The following is a 19,260-nucleotide window of genomic DNA, read 5'->3' as shown; positions in this document are numbered from 1 at the left end:
TTGCAAGACTGAGGTGCTATGCAGCAGGACAGCGGTGCACCCGGGGCACTTCTACCTGCAACCGCCATTCCTGGGACCCGGCAAACCAGGAAGCTTTCCTTACCCGGGAATCAGAAAATACAGTGTTTGCTTTCTCTTGGGCTGTGGGCAGCCTCACTGCCTTGGGGCTGTTCAGCTCTGACCTTCTTTGTTTGCTAAGTGCTTCATGATTTCTTGCCATTCCATCTGATATGTGGAATCAATGTGCTGATCTGTGCTATGGAGCTATGGAGAAGCTTGTGATGCTCGGCTGAGGAAGATGTCTGCTCTAGAAGCACACAGGCTGCAGCATCTCAGCAGGGAACATCTCTGAATGAGGTCTGACTCCTTTTTCCAGCCTTCTTAAGTATTGGTCACCCACAGACACAGAAACCCAATTCAAGCAAGCCTCTGGCTTTAGCTCTTACAAGCACCAGTATCCTCTTGTGACCCACCCTCTTCTTCAGATGTCACTGCTATCTGTGCCAAAGTCTCAGTGACAGCAGCAATTGACACAACAGTACGGCAGTGTGGCCTTTCCTTGCTGACATTCATGGTTAGCTTGCTACTGTTTGAGTAGAGATGATGTGGCCTCACCACAGCAGTGAAATAAGTAGAACAATACAGTGACAGGTGGATACATGGGAACGGGACTCCTTTTGTTGGAGACAGGGTCTCATGCTGATAACAGACTGCTAATATCCCCAGTAGAAGGTGAGAGGAGGGTCACAGGACGCTGACCTGGAGTTCCACCCCAGCCCTCTCACTGCTCTCTCTTGTTTGTCCTTCTTAGTGCAAGGGATCTTGGAAGATGTTAGGATATATAGGATGTGTGTGTTGGGGTGGGAGAGGGAGCTCAATGACACAGCTTTTCTGAGGTCACCCTCCATACGTGCTAGGACTCTGCAGTGATGCAGATTCACTGGGTGCCTTAGACTCCATAAGCGAGAGCAGTAAACTCCCAAGTTCACCAAGGTAGATTTGGGTAGAATCATTCCTTTGGTCTGTACAATGGAACACAGTATGGCAGGGGCAGGAAGAGAAGTCTGGGTGCCTTACATGGAGCAGCCTCTAGCAGGTAACTGACTGAAGTCAGACCTTCTCCCCCGTGGAGGGCCAGGACACTTTCTAGGTTGTGTCAGGCAAGCAGTGCCATGGGCAGGCCACTGGAATGCAGCAGAGCCCTGAGGGTCCTCCTGGTTTAGAAGTGCAGCTGCTTGCTCTGTGCTGGCCAGGTCCACTGGAGAGTACATGAGATTCTAAAAGGGACGCCCAATGGCATCACTGCTAGCAGGTGACACGGAGTGACTAAGGGAGGAGTGGAAGACACCCCAGGGATAGACAGCAGCCACGGGGAAATGCTGCAAGGCTAGAAACCTAGGGAACTCCAAGGAGGGTCTCTAAATCTCTGTGGAGCCTGGTGTACGTCAGCTAGTGTGGCAGGTGTGTTTCACAGGGCTGAGAGTTGCTGGACTGCTAACATGGGGACCAAAGGGTGGAAGGACCCAAGTGGGCTCACTTTTCCTGTCTGCCACTGAATCTGACAATATCTAGAAAAGCCTGCCGAGCCTCTTTAGTCCACTGGGATTTGTGGCTGTGAGGGGTATCTGCTTCCCCGGAAGCACTACTGGTATCTATGTGCAGATGGTGATGGGCATGTTACTAATGAGCCCTGATGTTAAGGGGTAACAGCCCCCCAACAGTGCTCGCCAGCCGAAGGCTAGATGGGGCCATCTGCCATACGCAGTGCACTTCCTCAGCTTACGACAGTGGCTAAATAAGAGCCATGAGAAATCTCACACCTCATGGCCAGAGCTGAGGTCTGAATTGTTACCATGGAGATAAGTCTCTACCAGACCCATATTGCTGATGAGAAAATGAATCCCAGGGAGGCCAAGAATACACCTGTAGTAACACAGTTACTTAGGACCAGGGCAGAATCGGATTTCCTTCCACAGCTAGGAAACAAATCCAATTGGATGAGCAAACTCAAGGCCTCTCATGTCTTTCAATTTCTTCCCCAGTCCCAATGCTGTTCCTGGGTGGTCTGTGTTTAGGACCCCTGGACACCCTCAGGCATAATACTCTGCAAATGCCCTACATTTGCCACAGCAAACCAGTCACTAAGAAAGATTATAGGTGACTGCTACCATTTTGTTAGGGAACCTGCTTCCTTCTCTGACACCTGGGTCTCCTGACTGGGTCTGGTAACTGCAGTATGGGGTCTGTATCACCCAGGGGTAGACCTCATGCTTCCTCCAGAAGCTGAGAGGAGCCACACGACTCTTCCAAAATGGAATTCCCAGTGAGGCCGGGGCTATGCTGAGTGTCTTGTGCTTACACCCAAGGTGCTGGTGAGCTTTACAACCTCCCCTTGGGCTCCACCAAACTCCACTCCAGCCCACCCAGGACACTCAGATCAGAAGACAGGTGTGTCCAACATGGAGCAGTTCTACCTGTAGTGAAGGAGCTGGCCGTCGGCACTGTAATCCCGGTATACCTCATAGTCCTTCTCCAGGAGCACACCTGGTGGCGAACAACTGAGACACAGCAGAAAGAAAGCGAAATGAGTCTGGGTGCAGCACACAGGAGCCAACTGCCCCTCCCAGCTCTGGGGATGAGTCTGGGTGCAGCACACAGGAGCCGACTGCCCCTCCCAGCCCTGGGGATGAGTCTGGGTGCAGCACACAGGAGCCGACTGCCCCTCCCAGCCCTGGGGATGAGTCTGGGTGCAGCACACAGGAGCCGACTGCCCCTCCCAGCCCTGGGGATGACCTGGATTGCACTTGTTATGTTTCTTCGTTCCTTCTTTTCTTAGTTTATAGCTAGGAGCTCACTATGCAGCTCTGGCTGGCCCAGCACTCCCAGAGATCCATCTGCCTCTACCTTCCGAGTGCTGGGATATGAGTAGGAACCACCATGTCGCTGTGCTCCTTTTTATGGTCTAAGCAAGAATTCTTCCGTCTTTCCTATCTTCTACTGTAAGAACAGCCAGAGTGGTCCAGAGGCCATGGAGCATGCCAGGATACCAGCCCTGTCCTAGAATGGCAGCCACTGTTCTAAGGGCTCAGAGATGGAGCTACTGAGAGCTTTAATCAGATATGGCAGAAAACCAGAGAAGACATGCTACAAAGACTCTTCTGGGGACTGTAATGTTCTGAGGGCAGACAAAAAGACATCTAGGAGATATCAGAAGTGGGTATCTAAATAGTGATTATCCTTGTCAGCTATCCAAGAGGCAGGTGGCCAAATGGACACCTGCTTGTGACTGAGAAGGAACTTCCGTAGTCTAGAAGGAAAGACTGATTTAGTCTGATCAGGATTATCTCTACTGAACCCTGGCTTTTACACCACTCAGTAAGAGAAGGCAGAGAGCCAGGGTGCTAGTGTAGACTCTTGCTGCCAGAGGGTAAGACAATTTTGGGACAGCTGCTGATGCATAGATAGAGGGGCACTGGCTGCTTTCAGTCTTTATTGCTTTGAGACAGGGCCTCACCATGCGGACCAGCTGACCTCAGACTCACTGAGCTCCTCCTGCCTCTGCCTCCCGGGTTGGGATTCAAGGTGTGCACCGTTATACCCAGTCTAGATGTCAGTCTTAAAAAGCTAAAACAAAAAGTTACTAGTAGTATTAATGGAGACTTGTAGCCTCCTAGCCTTCACTTAAAAGTTAAAGAACAAGCCAGGAGGTGGTGGTGCACACTTTTAATCCCAGCACTCAGGAGGCAGAAGCAAGCGATTCTGAGTTCGAGGCCAGCCTGATCTTCTGAGTGAGTTCCAGGACAGTCAGGGCTACACAGAGAAACCCTGTCTCAAAAAAAAAAAAAAAAAAAAAAGTTAAAGAACAGCATTATTAGGAAATTTCATATTATATATAATCTTGAATAGTTAAATTATACAAGGATCACAAGTACCCTAATGTCTTTTAAGACCTGCATTCCATTTGCACACACCTCATTCATTCCTTAGATCACACTTTAGCCTGGATGTGAATGAGATGCGGCTTAAATTTCTTTGTCCGATTCCTTGGCTCTAGGCAAAACGGCAGATTTCTGAACCGGCATATGTAGTACTGTTGAAAGAGCCTCTGAATGCTAGAGGATTTTCATGGTATATAGTGTTAATCCTGCCAAATGGAGCAAACTCCTCCACTTTTAACTCTCCTCATTTTGATCCTAAGATCCAAATATGAGCATCTGCCCACAGGTATCCCCATCACGGGGACACCTGCACTCTTCCTGGACAGTAGGTGGTATGAATTCCTCAGGAGGGGCTATAGATATGAGACCTAGACTACCAGGGCCTAGAGACCAGACTATTCAGTTGTATGATGGGTGGTCTCTCTCCAAACTGTAAACTCCTTCAAGATTAACTACCTTCTAAAAATAGAATATCCTTCCCTTCTACTGTTTTATATTCAAACACGAGCCTTAAACTCTCCTCACGGAGCTCAGTACAGATCTATGGAAAAGGTTCTCGTCATCCAGGAAGGCTTACCACCACTATGTCCTTCACGAAGTTCTCCTGGTTCTCTCTGCCTGAGCTACCAAACACATCACATGGAGCCGGTGAATAGCCAGGCATATAACCACCTCCTGCGACTTTTCTGCTTTTTAGCTGACTATTTAAAAACCAAGTGTATTTGGCAACAACAGCAACAAAAAAGAAGCCGACATCTAGGGCGTAAATTAACAGTGCAGCTCAGTAGTGGAAACTTACCTCAGGCACACAAGGCCCTGGGTTCAATTTCAAGCATCATTCCCATCAAAGCCTCACTTTAGCTGGGCTTCGGGATTTATGCTTCTAACTTCAACAATCGGGACACTGAGGTTCAAGGGCGGCATTAGGACCCTCTTTACAAGTAGAATAAGGACCGTGCTGGGTCAGAACTCTAAGTTGGTTGAGGGGTGACTACGGGGTGGCTTACTGGGTGAAGCCTGAGGATCTGAGCTCAGACTCTAGCATCTATGTAAAAAAGCCAGTGTGACGTCACACACCTGAAGCTCTAGGCTGGGAGACGGAGACGGGGATCCTGGGAGCTGATGGACAAGCAAATCTAGCCAAAATGGCAAACTTCCAGGTAGTAGGAGGTGTTGCTTCAAAAAATACGCCGGAAAGTGATGATAGACAAAGACCTCTGAAGCTGACCTGTGACCTCCACAGGCACACAACAGACAGGCAAACACATCTGCCTAGACTCACACACAAAATAAAAATACTGAAAAAAATGTAAAAACAGTTAAGGGGAGATGCTGAAAGTAAAGAGGCAGAGCTCAATGGCACCACAGCGCGAACATGCGGCAGAAAGCTGCCTGCTCAGACACCGCAGTCCTGAGAAAGCACGGGCTCCGAGACCCACACACAGTCTGATTACCAACCCAAATGCACACGCCATGCTTTGCTTTCACCAACTCACACTGAAATCTGCTTCTAACCTAATGATGTGGAAAGGCTACCTTGATGACCACTCCCTCTGAGGGAGTGATGAGTTTCTGTGGGAGTAGAGTGCTCTGAAGAGATGAGTTAGCTGCTGAGAGCAAAGCACTGCAGGGTAGGTCAGCGCCTCTGTCTCTCCCCTGCTCCACTGCCTCTAGTCTATAATGAGCCAAAGTAAGGCAGTTTCCTCTGTGAATCACCTCGCTAAAAATATTTAACTATGGGGGCAGAACATGGTCTGAGACAATAGATAAGAATTTAGTACACAGCCTATAGAAAATTAGGAAAATATTACATATAGTAGGAAGAAATCACACGTGTAAAAGCCAGGTGAGCACACTGTTCCTGTGTCATGAAGTCATGATCATCCTCTTCAGCATTGCTTACTGGTGTGTGCCACCACATCTCTCAGACTGTTAGACAATATTTGAAAACTGCAAAACATATGCCTATAAAGACTCACAGTACATGACACTACAGAGACAGTTTTATTTTTACTTCTGTATGGTCTTTCAAAGGACCAAATGAACGAATGGTAAATATTAACAGAAACTATTGGTCAGTATCTTCAAATATAGAGTTATAACACAGAGCAAAAGCTAGAAAATAACACATGACGTGTAAACACAACTGTAGTGACCTCTGCCCCATCTGTGCTGAGCTGCCTGGTCTGACCTGTGGTGAGACAGCGTTATCTGAAAGGAGGAAGTGGACAGAGTTGCTCCACTGGACAGCAATGGCAGCAGAGGAACAGGGAGGGACTGAGAAGGTACATGTGCAAGGACTAGTAACAAGACGGAGTATCAGGGAAACACCTGGGACTAGCTGCTGCACAGACTCCTCCACTAGCTAGTAGTTCACTTGTGGATTCAGGAATGGGTTGATTACCTGTCAACACCACCACTAGGTGGAGACAAAGCCTTCAACACACGAGTCTCTCAGGAGAAAAGTAAGGGTGATGAGCTACGGATGAAGCACAACCTGGAGTAAAAATTGCCAAAGTGTGTTGCAACCAGTCATGCTCAGAATGTGTGTGTGTGTGTGTGTGTGTGTGTGTGTGTGTGTGTGTGTGTGTGTGAGAGAGAGAGAGAGAGAGAAGAGAAGAGAAGAGAAGAGAAGAGAAGAGAAGAGAAGAGAAGAGAAGAGAAGAGAAGAGATGAAGATTCTTGCCCCACCACACAAGCGTGCTATAAGCTTAAAACTATACTGTGACTTTTTTCTGAAACTAAGACAGTTGAAATTTTCTGAATGAGAAAAAGTTTCAGTCATATAGCCTTAGGCTAGCCTCAAACTCGTGAATGTCCTTCCTCAGACTTTGAAACCCTTCTGTCAGAGGTGCCTGCCCCACCCCGTATGGCTAGTGTTTCTTAGTGAATGAAGCCTACAACCCAGAGACAGATGGGCTGACCGATGGCTCAATCTCAGACCACAGCCAGCTGCTTATTTCCCAAGCTATCAACAGCAAAAGAGGAGGCATGATACCACTCCAACATGTCTGTTGCCGGGCAGTGGTAACGTACGCCTTTAATCCCAGCACTTGGGAGGCAGAGGCAAGTGGATTTCTGGGTTTGAGGCCAGCCTGGTCTACAGAGTGAGTTTCAGGACAGCCAGGGCTACACAGAGAAACCCTGTCTCAAAAACAAAACAAAACAAAACAAAACAAGAAAAAAAAAACACAACAACCCAAAAAACAAACATCAAAACCAACATGTCTGTAGCAGAATTAACTGCAACATTTTCAGACAAAATGCAAAAGAAATTTATTTTACAATCCATCTAACCATGTAACTAAAAAGATCCTGTATAACCTTCAGATGCTGGGTGTGGTGGCTCGTGCTTATAACTGCAGCAAAAGGGAAGGCGAGGCAGGAAGACTGCCATTACTGTGAGGCCATCTTGGGAGACATAATGAGTTCCATGTATGGGACCCAGGCTCAAATAAAAACAAATTAAAAATTAATGTCAAAAGAGGAATCTAAGAGCTTGAAGTTGCTATGTGATGCCTGCTCAGCTCAAACTACACTTGACTGGATCTCTTTCCTTGGCAACACCCGTTTGTGTGAAGAGGCAAAGATATTGTCACAGTTCACAACATATGAATGTTTGCCATTGGTTTCATTTGCCACTGTATGTGTGTCTCTGTGTGCATGCTTGCTTGCATGCATGCAGAGACTAAGGCTGTCATCTGATGCTTCTTGTTGTTTTCAAGACAGGGTTTCCCCATGTAGCCCTGGCTGTACTGGAACTCGCTCTGTAGACCAGGCTGGCCTCAAACTCATAGATCCTCTTGACTCTGATTCCAGAGAGCTGGGATTAAAGGTGTGTACAACTATGTCCAGTTTTTGTTTTTTTGAAGCAAGGTCTCTCTATGTAGGCTTGGCTGGCCTGGAACCCACTACACAAACCAGGCTGGTCTCATGAACTCATAGAAATCTGCCTGTTTCTGCCTCCTGAGATTAAAAGTGTGTCCCACCAAGCCTGGCTCCTATGGCTGGCTTTAAAAAAAAAAAAAAAGGTGTTGGTATCCAAATGCAGGTCTTATATTTTCATGGCAGGCAGTTTCCCCACTGAGCCATCGACCTAGCCCTAACACTGGTTTTGATGTCAGGGACTGTCACCAACCTGCTGCTCACAAGGTACTTTGGCTCCCTCTCAGAACATGACCCTAAGTGCTCTGTTGAGCAGATGCCCTCCATCATGTGTAGTATCCCTGTCCTCACCAGGGCGGAATTCTGGCTTATGAAGTACCCTGCAAAGAGGACAGCCAGCCAGCTGGACCTGGCCCAGAATGAACACAGATGGTGAAATTAGCAGAAGAGGGCATGAGAGTAATTCAAAGTGTATTCCATATGCTCAAAGTTAGAAGGGGAAGCAAGACAAAAGGAAAGCCGAGTAGACCAAGGGAGATGACTCAGCAGGCCGATACTTGCCTGATGACCTGAGTTTGATTCCCAGAACACAAGTAAAGATAGGAGAGAATCAACTCTACAAAGTGGCCTTCTGACATCCATATGCATACGGTAGCACGTGTGTGCTACTCCCATATACACAATACACTTACACCAGTAGTAGTAGTAGTAGTAATAGTAATAATAATAATAATAATAATAATAAAGTTAAAAAAGGCTAAACAAGGCAAACAGAGGCATAAAATATACAAAAATATAAAATGACCCAAGCTAAAGTTCCAGAGATGAGGAGCCAGGTCTCTGAGCCAGCTGTTTGGTAGAGTGCATGCCTAGTTTGCATAAAGCGCCAGCACTGACTAAAACCAAGTGTGACTGCACACGCCTAGAATTTTACTTGGGAAGCAGAGATAGGAAGACCACAAGTCCGAGGTCATCTTCTGGTATATAGTAAATTCAAGGTCAGCCAGGATTACATGAGACCCTGTCCCAAATAATTAGAAAGTTGGGGTGCAGTGATGGTTCATCAGTTCAGGGTGCTTCCTGCTGGTGCAGGACCTGGGATAAGTCACCAGCTTCCTCTCAGCGGCTCACAACGGTCTGCGGCTCCAGTTCTAGGGAATCTGATACCCTCTTCTGGTCTCTGAGAATACTAGACACAGGCATGGTACAGAAAACATGCGGGCAAAACGTGCCCACGTACAATACATCTTTCTTAAAAAGTAAAAGTAGTTTTAAAAAAGTTATGGAGATGAGCACTTCCATTTACAGAGGTACTGGCAGAGAGAACAAGGACTGAGGGGTTGTCAAGATGGCTCAGTGGTAACAATGTACAGCAGTTGGAGGAGGAGGTGGTGCACACCTTTGATCCCAGCACTCAAGACGCAGAGGCAGGCAGATCTCTATGAGTTTGAGACTAGCCTGGCCTACATAGTTAGACCCTGCTTTTATAAGGAAGTGTGTACTGCATTTATAGAGGGCTCAAGTTCAGTTCTCAGCATGTTGCACTGCGTGGCTCACTACCACAGGTAACTCTGACTCCCAGGGCACTTGCATTCCTACACACACCCAAACACAGACACTAATTCAAAATAATAAAAACCGGAGCTGGGAAGAGGGCTCAGTGGCTACGAGCCCTTGTTGTTTTTGAGGAACCCAGGTTCTATTCCAAGTGCCCACATGGTAGCTCACAACCATCTGTAACTCCAGTTCTAGAAAATGTGACACCCTCTTCTGATCTCTGTGGGCACAAACAGACCCATGGTACAGACACACACGTCAGACACTCATACACATTAAAGAAAAAGACAGAAATTCATGAGGCTCAGCGAGCTGAGGAACAATAGCCGCAGGTTAGAACACCTGCAACTGCAGTCACGGGGAGAGAGAATAAACAAAAGCTTCAAGAAGCACTGCCTAAAAATTTCCCAGACCTGATGAAAGCCTTACAGCCGCAAGCCCCAAACTTCCACAAATCCCAAAGGGCAAAGCAAATGGTGTAACAGAAAATCTTAGGTCAGCCATTTGAAATCCGCAATAGAAAAAAATTAGCCACAGCAAAAGCATAAGACATAAAGGTCTGGGGTGTGACTCTGTTGGCAGATTGCTTGCCTCGAGTGTGCAAGGAAGGCTCTGAGTCCATTTCAATTCCTATCACCACAAAAACCATACATATAATCCCAGTATCCCAGGTGTGGAGGCAGGAGGACCAGAAGGTTCAAGGGTAGTCTGGGTTATTGAGACCCTGCTCCACAAAACAAAACAAACCAACCAAACAAACCCAGCAGAAGAGGCGCTGAAGAGTCAGCTCAGCAGCTGGGCGCACTTGCTGGCTGGGCATTGGGGCTCATACACAGGGTTTAATGGGAAGGCTTAGTTAAGGCTGAATTTTGTTTGTCCCCTTTAAAGTCTATTTTTGTGTTGTACCAATAATTTTAATCTTCAGGTATTTAAGACCATGCAGGTAGCCAGGTGGTGTTTGTACACAACTTTCATTCCAGCACTTGGGAGGCAGAGGCAGTCAGATTTCTAAGTTTGCGCCCAGCTTGGACTAAAGAATGAGTTACAAAACAGCCAGGGCTACACACAGGCAAACCCTGTCTCAAAAAAACCAAAATATTGCTGGGCAGTGGTGGTGCACATCTTTAATCCCAGCACTCGGGAAGCAGAGGCAGGCGAATTTCTGAGTTCGAGGCCAGCCTGGTCTACAGAGGGAGTTCCAGGACAGCCAGGATTATACAGAGAAACCCTGTCTCGGAAAAAAAAAAAAAAACCCAAAAACAAAACCCCAAAAAACCCAAAATATTAAAAAATAAAATAAATAAATTTTTTTAAATGTGCATGAGTATTTTGCCTGTAGGTATCTGAGTAGCATGTGTATGTCATGCTCAGGGAGTTAGAAGAGGGTACTGGATCCCTGAGAACTAGACTTACTGAGGGTTGAGGATTCTATTTGTGAGTGTGGTTTTGTTTGTGTGTTAGAGGAGAGGATCTTACTAGGCTGACCTTGAACTCCTAAAAGGGAAGGGATCTTGCTTCAGCTTCCCATGTGCTGGGGCTCGTCTAGTGCCATCACAGCCAAGCCTCCACTTTCTATGGCACGGACTCCACTGGTTCCTAACTTCTAGGTAGTCTCAACTCTGGGTCTCTTTAGCATCATCTCTTCTGGAAGTTTCTGCTGGAGATGAGGACTCGTGGCCGCTGCAGACTGTTGGTCTGGCTGGGATTTTGCACAGATCCCCAGCCTCGCCCACAAGGGGCTTTGCTATGTGTCAGATACTCGTGGTCACCACTGGGGACTAAGACACAAACTCAAGGGCGTTTCAGTGTGAGAGGATGACGTCAGTGAAATATACCACACTGACAGACTAAAGGAAGAGGCCATCATCCCAGAGATGGGTGGCCACCAAGGTCTGACACCCTTTCCTGATGGGATCCCTGGGGACAGGAATGAAAGGAAAGCCCCTGACACAATGATCCTTATGAAAACCCCAGTTATATACCCAGCAGAGAAATACTTGCTGGAACAAGGTCTGGTCCGACCTTTTCCATGGCCTGCCAGGCCATGCTCTGTCCCCATGTCACCGTGTCTGCCCTGCCTGGCTGAGGCTCCATTGGTCTGAAGCAGCACTGCCTGTCCTCAGCGTCACAGTCAGTACCTCTTCTTAAATTTAAAGGAGCCCAGCCCCTGAGAACAATTCCTCTATCCCTCGTGATGCAAGAATCAGAGGCCATTCCTTCATTCTCTACAAGAACCCAAAGACACAACCCTGAGCAGACACATCCCCACTGAAGGTGCATCAGCAGCCCTCTGGAAAGGACAACAGGGCCCCAGATGTCTAGCTTTTCTCCTCAGTCCCTTTCTCTCCTCCTCCCCCTCTCTTATATTTTAAGTCAGGTCGCACTTAAATATAGGCTGGCTTCAAATTCCAGATCCTCCACTGCTTCCACCTCCAAGTGCTGAGGTAACAAGTATGCCACACCACCTTACCTCCCCTTCCCTTCCTCCAAGGCTTTGTTCACTTCCGCAAGTGACTAAGGACACTATCCATGAGGTGGCTGGCCTGCCTGATGACCCTGGTTCAGCAAGGACTTAAAAACCCTATTAATGGGACAACTAACAGTCTAGAAAGCTGCATCGTGCAGTTCTCTCTGCCACCTCAGCCCCACCCTCTCCCCCAACCCACCTGCCTCCTCACCTGCTAGTATCCTCCTTTGATGTGACCAAGGTTGTTGCCCGCCCACTGCGAACTGGCAGCTCCTGTGCCCTTTCTTCCAGCTCTGGCTCCAGCGAGGAGCCAGTGCTACCATCACGGCTGCCCCTCCCTGGGCTGTTGTCCGCAGAGGCTCGAGGAGACTCAGTGTTCTGTTTCAGCGTCTGCAGTTTGGCCAGAGGAATGATGTCGCAGTTCTGTGGGCGATGCCACACGGTGCGCTGCGAAGCAGCACTGTAGTAGTAGAAGCGTGATGTATTGGGGTCAAAGAGCTCCCACCACTGGTCCTCGCTGGTGCGCTTGATGCGCACACCGGCTGGCGGGTCCCACACGCACTCTCCGGTGACCAGGTTGGCATACATACGTTCGCGCGTGCGTGGTTCGATGATCTCCACCCACTCCAACCTGTACAAGACAAAAGCGTCAACCAAGACCTTGGCTCTCCCCTTACTGTACAGGGGCTTCCACCAGCTGCTGAGTGCTCCTGCATCTGGTGCTCCTTCCTAGGAAACCTCAGGGCGGCAGGGCCTCAAACCTGCATCCCTGTCATCCCTTTTATTTATAAAAAGGTAAATCACTCTATACAAGGCCGTGTTCTCGAATACAAGTACGTTTAATGTTAGGATGCAAGTGTTTAAAGGTTGCTTTCAAGTTTTTTTTTTTAAAGATTTATTTATTATATGTAAGTACACTGTAGCTGTCTTCAGACACACCAGAAGAGGGAGTCAGATCTCATTACGGATGGTTGTGAGCCACCATGTGGTTGCTGGGATTTGAACTCTGGACCTTCGGAAGAGCAGTCGGATGCACTTACCCACTGAGCCATCTCACCAGCCCGCTTTCAAGTTTTGATAACTTATGGTTTACTTTTATTTATGCATGTGTATGTGTACAATGCTCTGACAGGAGAGGGCAGAAGTCTCTTCTAGAGCTGCAATTACAGTCTTATTTAAGCCAGTACCACGAACACAAGGGGCCAAATTCTGAACCACCGAACCATCTCTTCTGCCCTCAAAATTAGGGCACAATGGTGTTCTGGGCAAGTCCTCCTACCCTCTTTAATATGGGTCTGATCCTATAGCCCAGGATGGCCTAAAAACTTGTAGTGATTCTCCTGCCCAAGCTTCTGGCTCTGTAACTGTTTAAGGTAAATACACAGTGAATGTCAGGGAAGGCCTAACAGTTCATAGTAAAGAAAGAAGCGGCACAGCCTTGTTTGAACTGACACATATCTGTTTATATCTGTACAGTTCTGCAGGAAACTCAGATAGGAAAGCAAAAAAGGCAAGAGGTGGGTGGAGGGACGGCTCAGGGTTAGAGCATTTGTAGCTCCTGCAGAGGACCCAGCTTTGGTCCCCAGCACCACATGGCAGCTTACAACTGTCTGTAACTCCAGTTACAGGGGATCTGACACCTTCTTCTGATCTCCATGGTGTTCATACAAGCACAGGCAGGCAAAACACACATACACACACATAAACAGATTAAAAATGAAAAGAAGAAAAGAGGTTTATAGGAGCAGTGGGACTGGTGCAGCTTTCTCTCGGCCTCTTCAGCTGTGGCTGTGCGTGTTTGTACACACATGTGAGATGCATGTTTGTGCACACATGTGAGATGCGTGTTTGTGCACACATGTGAGATGCGTGTTTGTGCACACATGTGAAGATGCACTGGATACACTGAGGAGGGAGTATGGACTCAGGCTCTCACTTCCCAGCAGAGCCAGAGCTTTCCCTCTGTCTCCCTTTAAAATGATCTGATTTTTGCCCCCAGATTTTATAATGAAAAATTTCAAACATGTGAAAATATACTAAATTGGAACAATTATTTCGACATTTACGGTTTTAGATTTTTTTTGTGATTACTAATGTCAAACACTTTTCTCAAATTCCTGAAAAACCCACAAGGTGCACAGTGTTGTTTTCTCTTACTGACCCGAGTGGGCTATTTCAGACACTTGCTCTCACAGACGTCTGTCAAAGATGCCTCACCAGGATTCATCTTTGTGACTTGTCTGTTTATTCTCTTTTGCTTTTTAAAAAAGACAAGTTTTGTCAGGCAGTGGTGGTGCACACCTTTAATTCCATCACTTGGGAGGCAGAGGCAGGTGGGTTTCTGAGTTCAAGGCCAGCCTGGTCTACAGAGTGAGTTTCAGGAAAGCCAGGGCTATACAGAGAAACCCTGTCTCGAAAAACATAAAATTAAATTAAATTAAAAAAAAAAAAAACAAAAGCAAGTTTTAATTTTAGTGAGTAGGATTTATAAAGCCTTCCCTCATTTTTTTTTTTTTTCTATTTCTTTCTGGTTTCTGTTCTACTTGTAGGTCAAGCATATTCTCTTATAAATTAACTTCTCAAAGTTTTATAATGTTGCCATTTATTCTGATGTCTTGGATCTGCCTGGATGGACTGATTTTGTTTGCTTATGACAGTTCATCTTGCTACACAGTATCACTGTCTCCATGATGGACAGAGCAGCTTTACAAGTGAGCACTCCGTGTGAGCCCCTTATGACTTCACCTCTGCCTCTGCATGCGCCTGTGTCAGGGAGCTTAGGAAAATGAACAATCTTGTAAAAACCTGCTTGCAAACTCCCGGGCATCCTTTCCTCCAGAGCTGCTTTGGTTACTCTTCTTTCTTTTTCTTTTTAACTTTCTACAGTGTGAGAAAAGAACCGCCGACTCTGCATGTAGTACGCGTGTATTTGTTCTGCCTCTGAGCCTCCCTCAGATCTTACCACTCCCTTTCTTTCTTTTAAACTTTATTGAATGTCTGAGCACTCTGCTGCATATACATCCACTGTCTGAAGAGGGCGTCAGATCCCCCTATAGATGGTTGTGAGCCACCATGTGGTTGCTGGGAATTGAACTCATGACCTCTGGAAGAGCAGTCACTGACTTAACTTCTGAGCTATCTCACCAGCCCTACCACTCCCTTTCAGAAAGAGATTTACTCTGCAGTCTGAGCCAGCCTTAAATTCATAGTCCTGTTGCTTCAACCTCCCAAACACCTGGTTTTACAGCTGCGCCACTGCACCGAGCTCTCAGCTATTCTTTTTAAAACTTTAAAACTGCATTCCTGTTTATTTAGTGTCTGTGTGTCTGTGTGTTTATTTGGGCGTGTGTTTGGAAGTAAGAGGACAACTTATAGGAGTTGATTCCATTCTTCCACTACGTGGTCCCTGGGATCAAAATCAGGTCGCCAGGCTCAGCAGCAGGCACCTTTACCTGCCAACCCTAACTCTTGGCTAGTCTTAACCTACTTTTACTTCCTCATGAATTTTAGAATTCATGGCCTGCCAATTTCATACAAACTCTGTTCCTATCTTTGCAAAATCTGAATACTACCGATTGACGCATGGAGAACAAAGACATCTCTGTGACACTGACATCTACCCAAGCGGTATCAATCCAGGTCTAAGGCCTGTGTGCTGCAGGCTCTCAGCACACTCTTCTTGGCTATGTCCCACTGCCTATGCCTGCTCAGCTCTCTGAGGCCCTCACCCTCCAGCTCCCATACCCTTCAACTGAAATACTTTACAGCCAGCATCCCAATGCTGGCATCTCTGGGGATATGCTTCTGCAAGTTACTTGTGAAGCCTTTCTTTGTGTACTGGGCCACCACCTTGGTCTGACTCCCTCTCTTTTCCCACTCAAGGTTCTACACTTCAGATATAATGCAGGGCTCTCATGTTCTTAGCCAAGAGCCATACACTGTGATGGTGATGGGTAGGCTCATGTCTGTCTGTGTCTCTGTCTCTGTCTCTCTCTCTGCCTCTGTCTCTTAACTCCCCTCCCCATGCCCTAAATAAACTCTATTCTATACTATACTATCGTGTGGCTGGTCCCTCAGGGGGAAGGGATACCTCAGCATGGGCTGGCAGAGGCACCCCCTCCCCCATACCTGACTACACCTCCACCAAAACATATCCCCTCTCTATCTTTTTATAAACACAACATTGATCATGGTGGTTTGTCACAACAATTGACACTTGGGGTATTTATTTCCCTCTGTGAATATTCCAATGACCTATGCCACAGAGAACACTGAGTGTGTCAGCCAGGGATTCCCTCGACACTACTAAACACATGCTACCTGACTAAGACCCTCAATGCACCTCCACAGTTGGTCACATTTCTGTGTTCTGCAATAGGCCCCAGCATTGTGCTTAAGTACCTGGTACCACAGAACAAACTGGAAGGAGTCCAGAGCCACCGTGCACACGTGCTGCTCTCGGTTGGGGAGAGCACCTACCTTGAGGAGTTTGAATGCTATGCCCATCATCATCTCTGGCATTTGAACACTTGATCCCCAGTTGGGGGTGCTGGCTGGGGAGGCTTCAGAGGTTTGGCTCACTGGAGGAAGTTTATTACTGGAGGCAGGCTTGGAGTTTAAAGACTTGGGCCATGACCTGAGTTCACCCTCTCACATCTCTTTGCTTCACGCTTATAGTTTGAAGATGTGAGGCCTGTGTTCTTGCTCCAGCTGCCATGCCTCTAGACACCCAAATAAATCCTTTTATATGCTGACTTGGTCGTGGTATTTTATCATAGCAACAGTCTACATCTACATCTGTTCCAGTCAACATTTCCTGTAGACCTTTCTCCTTAGTTATCAACTCAAGTGTGTGTGCGTGTGTGCATGTGCGTGTGTACGTGTGTGTGTGCTTGTGTGTGTGTGTGCGTGTGTGCCTGCCTGCATGTGCTGTGACTGAGGTTTTGGATTTTGATTTAGACTTTATGACCATCTTCTCTTCCCTCCAGCTCAACACTGCACAGAGGGGCTGAAGGCTTCAAGGACGCTTGAGTGTCCCTGCACCAACACAGACCAGCTGGATTCTTGTACCTAACAATCTAATAAAACCGTAAACATGCATGTGGATGCTAAGAGCTGACAAAAACTAGGAGAGAAGGAAAGGAAGGGACCACAGCACAGACCCCTCCTGCAGGCCCCTGCAGCACAGCTAGCACATGCTGATGTGAGAAGCATGGTAAGATGCAGACAGCTACAGGAGCTGTAGAGGAGCTTAGCTGGGACAACTGGGCTTTAAACACTGCTGAGACAAACAAGCACAGTGGCTTAGCTTGGCCGTGGAGGCTGAGGCACAGGAGTGCTTAGTCCAAAGTTCAAGGCCAGCTGGGGTAATACGATGCCATGATCAATCAGTCAATCATGGGGATGAATATGCTATATGGATTTAAGTTTGAGGGTTTCATGTTGTTCTTTGGAGGGGACTTGGGGCTGGGCTTTGAGACAGAGTCTTCCCTGGATTGGCCTGTGGGCATGTCTGGGGTGGGAGATTGTATTAATTAAGTTACCTGATAGAGGAAAACCTAGCTCTCTGTGGGTGAAGCACCGTCTCCCCAGCAGAGTAGAGATATCTAGCTAAGCACAAGCAAAGCAAGCGAGCATGCAGGCAACCACTGCTTTCTGCCGGACTGTAGATGCAACATGACTAGCTCTTTCCCCTTCCTGTCTAGACTTCACCACAAAGACCTGCCTCTACCTCCCGAGTGCTGGGATTAAAGACATGGGCTATCACTTTGGGCCTAATTGCTTTCTGTCAGGGTATTTTTCTCTGTAACAGAAATGAAACTGGAACAAAGCACAAATTCATAAAGAAAAGAGAACAGACTCAGAGCAAAGTGGTCAGAGGAAACTGCAGCAGGAGAGGGGTGGAAGTGGTTAGGGGCTATACTAGTCACAGCATCTAGAAGAGGCAGGAATGAGCAGATACAAATATATTTAAAACATGGGCTGAACGTTCTTTAAAAAAAAAAAAGATTTATTTATTATTATATCTAAGTACACTGTTGCTGTCTTCAGATGCACCAGAAGAGGATGTGAGATCTCATTACGGATGGTTGTGAGCCACCATGTGGTTGCTGGAATTTGAACTCAGGGCCTTCAGAAGGGCAGTCGGTGCTCTTAACCATTGAGCCATCTCTCCAGCCCTGGGCTGAACTTTTTAGAAGATTAAAAAGCACCACAAACTTCAAGCACTTAAGTCTCCAGGTAAAGGTACCTGTCACAGCCAGGGAACAGTGAAATGTAAGATAACATAAACCCAAAATCATGAAAGGTGTCACACATGCTATGGGGTAGCCACCATCAGACAGTCCTGGAAACCTAGTGTGTCAAAGTCTTGGTGCCATTGTCCTGCTGCAGGAGGTTGTAGCTGGGATAAGAGGACACAGGAACCATTACCTGAACTGACATTAAGGAGACCTTAGTTATGACCTTAGTTAGGGCACACAGAACACAGTGGCAGGGCCCTGAGAAAAAGCAGAAGTCTTCACAGCAGCCATAAAAAAGGGCTGGATGTGAGCTACCCAAAAACTCCAGTGAGGCCAGAGACCCTGGGGGCAGGGCATGCCTAAGCTGCCCGTGCCTTGCACAATTGCACTAACTTGACAACAGACCAGGAGACTGGGCCTCACTTCCAGGATCAGGAGCCCAAAGCAACTCCTGAGCTGCTGCCAGGCAGAACAAACTCAGGCCTGTTGATGCTCTAGGTTCTCCTGTGCTTCTGCTCTGACTGAAGCTGGAAAAAACCATCTAGGATTGGTAATCGGATCATCTTAATCTTAGAACCCTTAATGGCTGGACTGACTTCAATGTGAACGCTCAGTAGAGAGCACAGCATTCAATCCCTACAACTCGCCGTTCATGTTCTCTTCTTCAGTCTGAAGCACACGACATGTAAGTGTATCCTGGTCGTGGCAGAGAGCACCCCTGCTCTTGTTGGCATGGACTCCAGCTTTGCAGTGACAACTCTGACCAACAGACACCTCAGAACTTGGCTGGCACTTTAGGACAGATTTGCTGAGAGAACACTGAGAAGGAAAATCAAGCACAGACATGAAGACAGATGTGCACAGGGGTTCCACGGAACTCCTGAAGCAGGGTTGTGGAGGCAACTGTCTTGGGCCAGAAGTTCTCATGCAGGGTCAAATGGTGAACAGGGTCATAATGTCTGGAGACATGAATGAAGCTGCCATAGTAGAGGAACTGACAGGAGAGAGGGGCAAGGAAGGGGAAGCAAGACTTCTAACATGAAAATAAGCAGATGTGAAGATCCGGGGCAGAACTCGATGGACACGCTACTGGCTGCCCACAGACCCAGCAGGTGCAGGTTGCTCCAGGGTGGTACCAGGTGACAACACTGAAGGAAGGTGGTTGCCTACA

General features: G+C 47.3%; 1 protein-coding gene across 2 annotated transcripts in view; it reads right to left on the bottom strand.

Moving 5' to 3' along the window:
* Nucleotides 1–19,260, bottom strand: part of Arhgap39 (Rho GTPase activating protein 39) — an 88,581-nt gene that overhangs the window by 15,718 nt on the left and 53,603 nt on the right. For both annotated transcript variants that reach the window (XM_021182993.3, XM_021182994.3), the window contains exons 3-4: nucleotides 12,059–12,478; nucleotides 2,475–2,558 (exon numbers count right to left, since the gene is read on the bottom strand). In XM_021182993.3, coding sequence (XP_021038652.1) covers nucleotides 2,475–2,558; nucleotides 12,059–12,478 — 504 coding nt within the window. The remainder of the gene's footprint in view (nucleotides 1–2,474; nucleotides 2,559–12,058; nucleotides 12,479–19,260) is intronic.

Source organism: Mus caroli, unplaced genomic scaffold (genome assembly GCF_978045245.1).
Source record: "Mus caroli unplaced genomic scaffold, Mus_caroli_1 scaffold_16, whole genome shotgun sequence".
NCBI lineage: Eukaryota > Metazoa > Chordata > Mammalia > Rodentia > Muridae > Mus > Mus caroli.
This window is presented reverse-complemented; position numbering and strand designations above follow the sequence as displayed.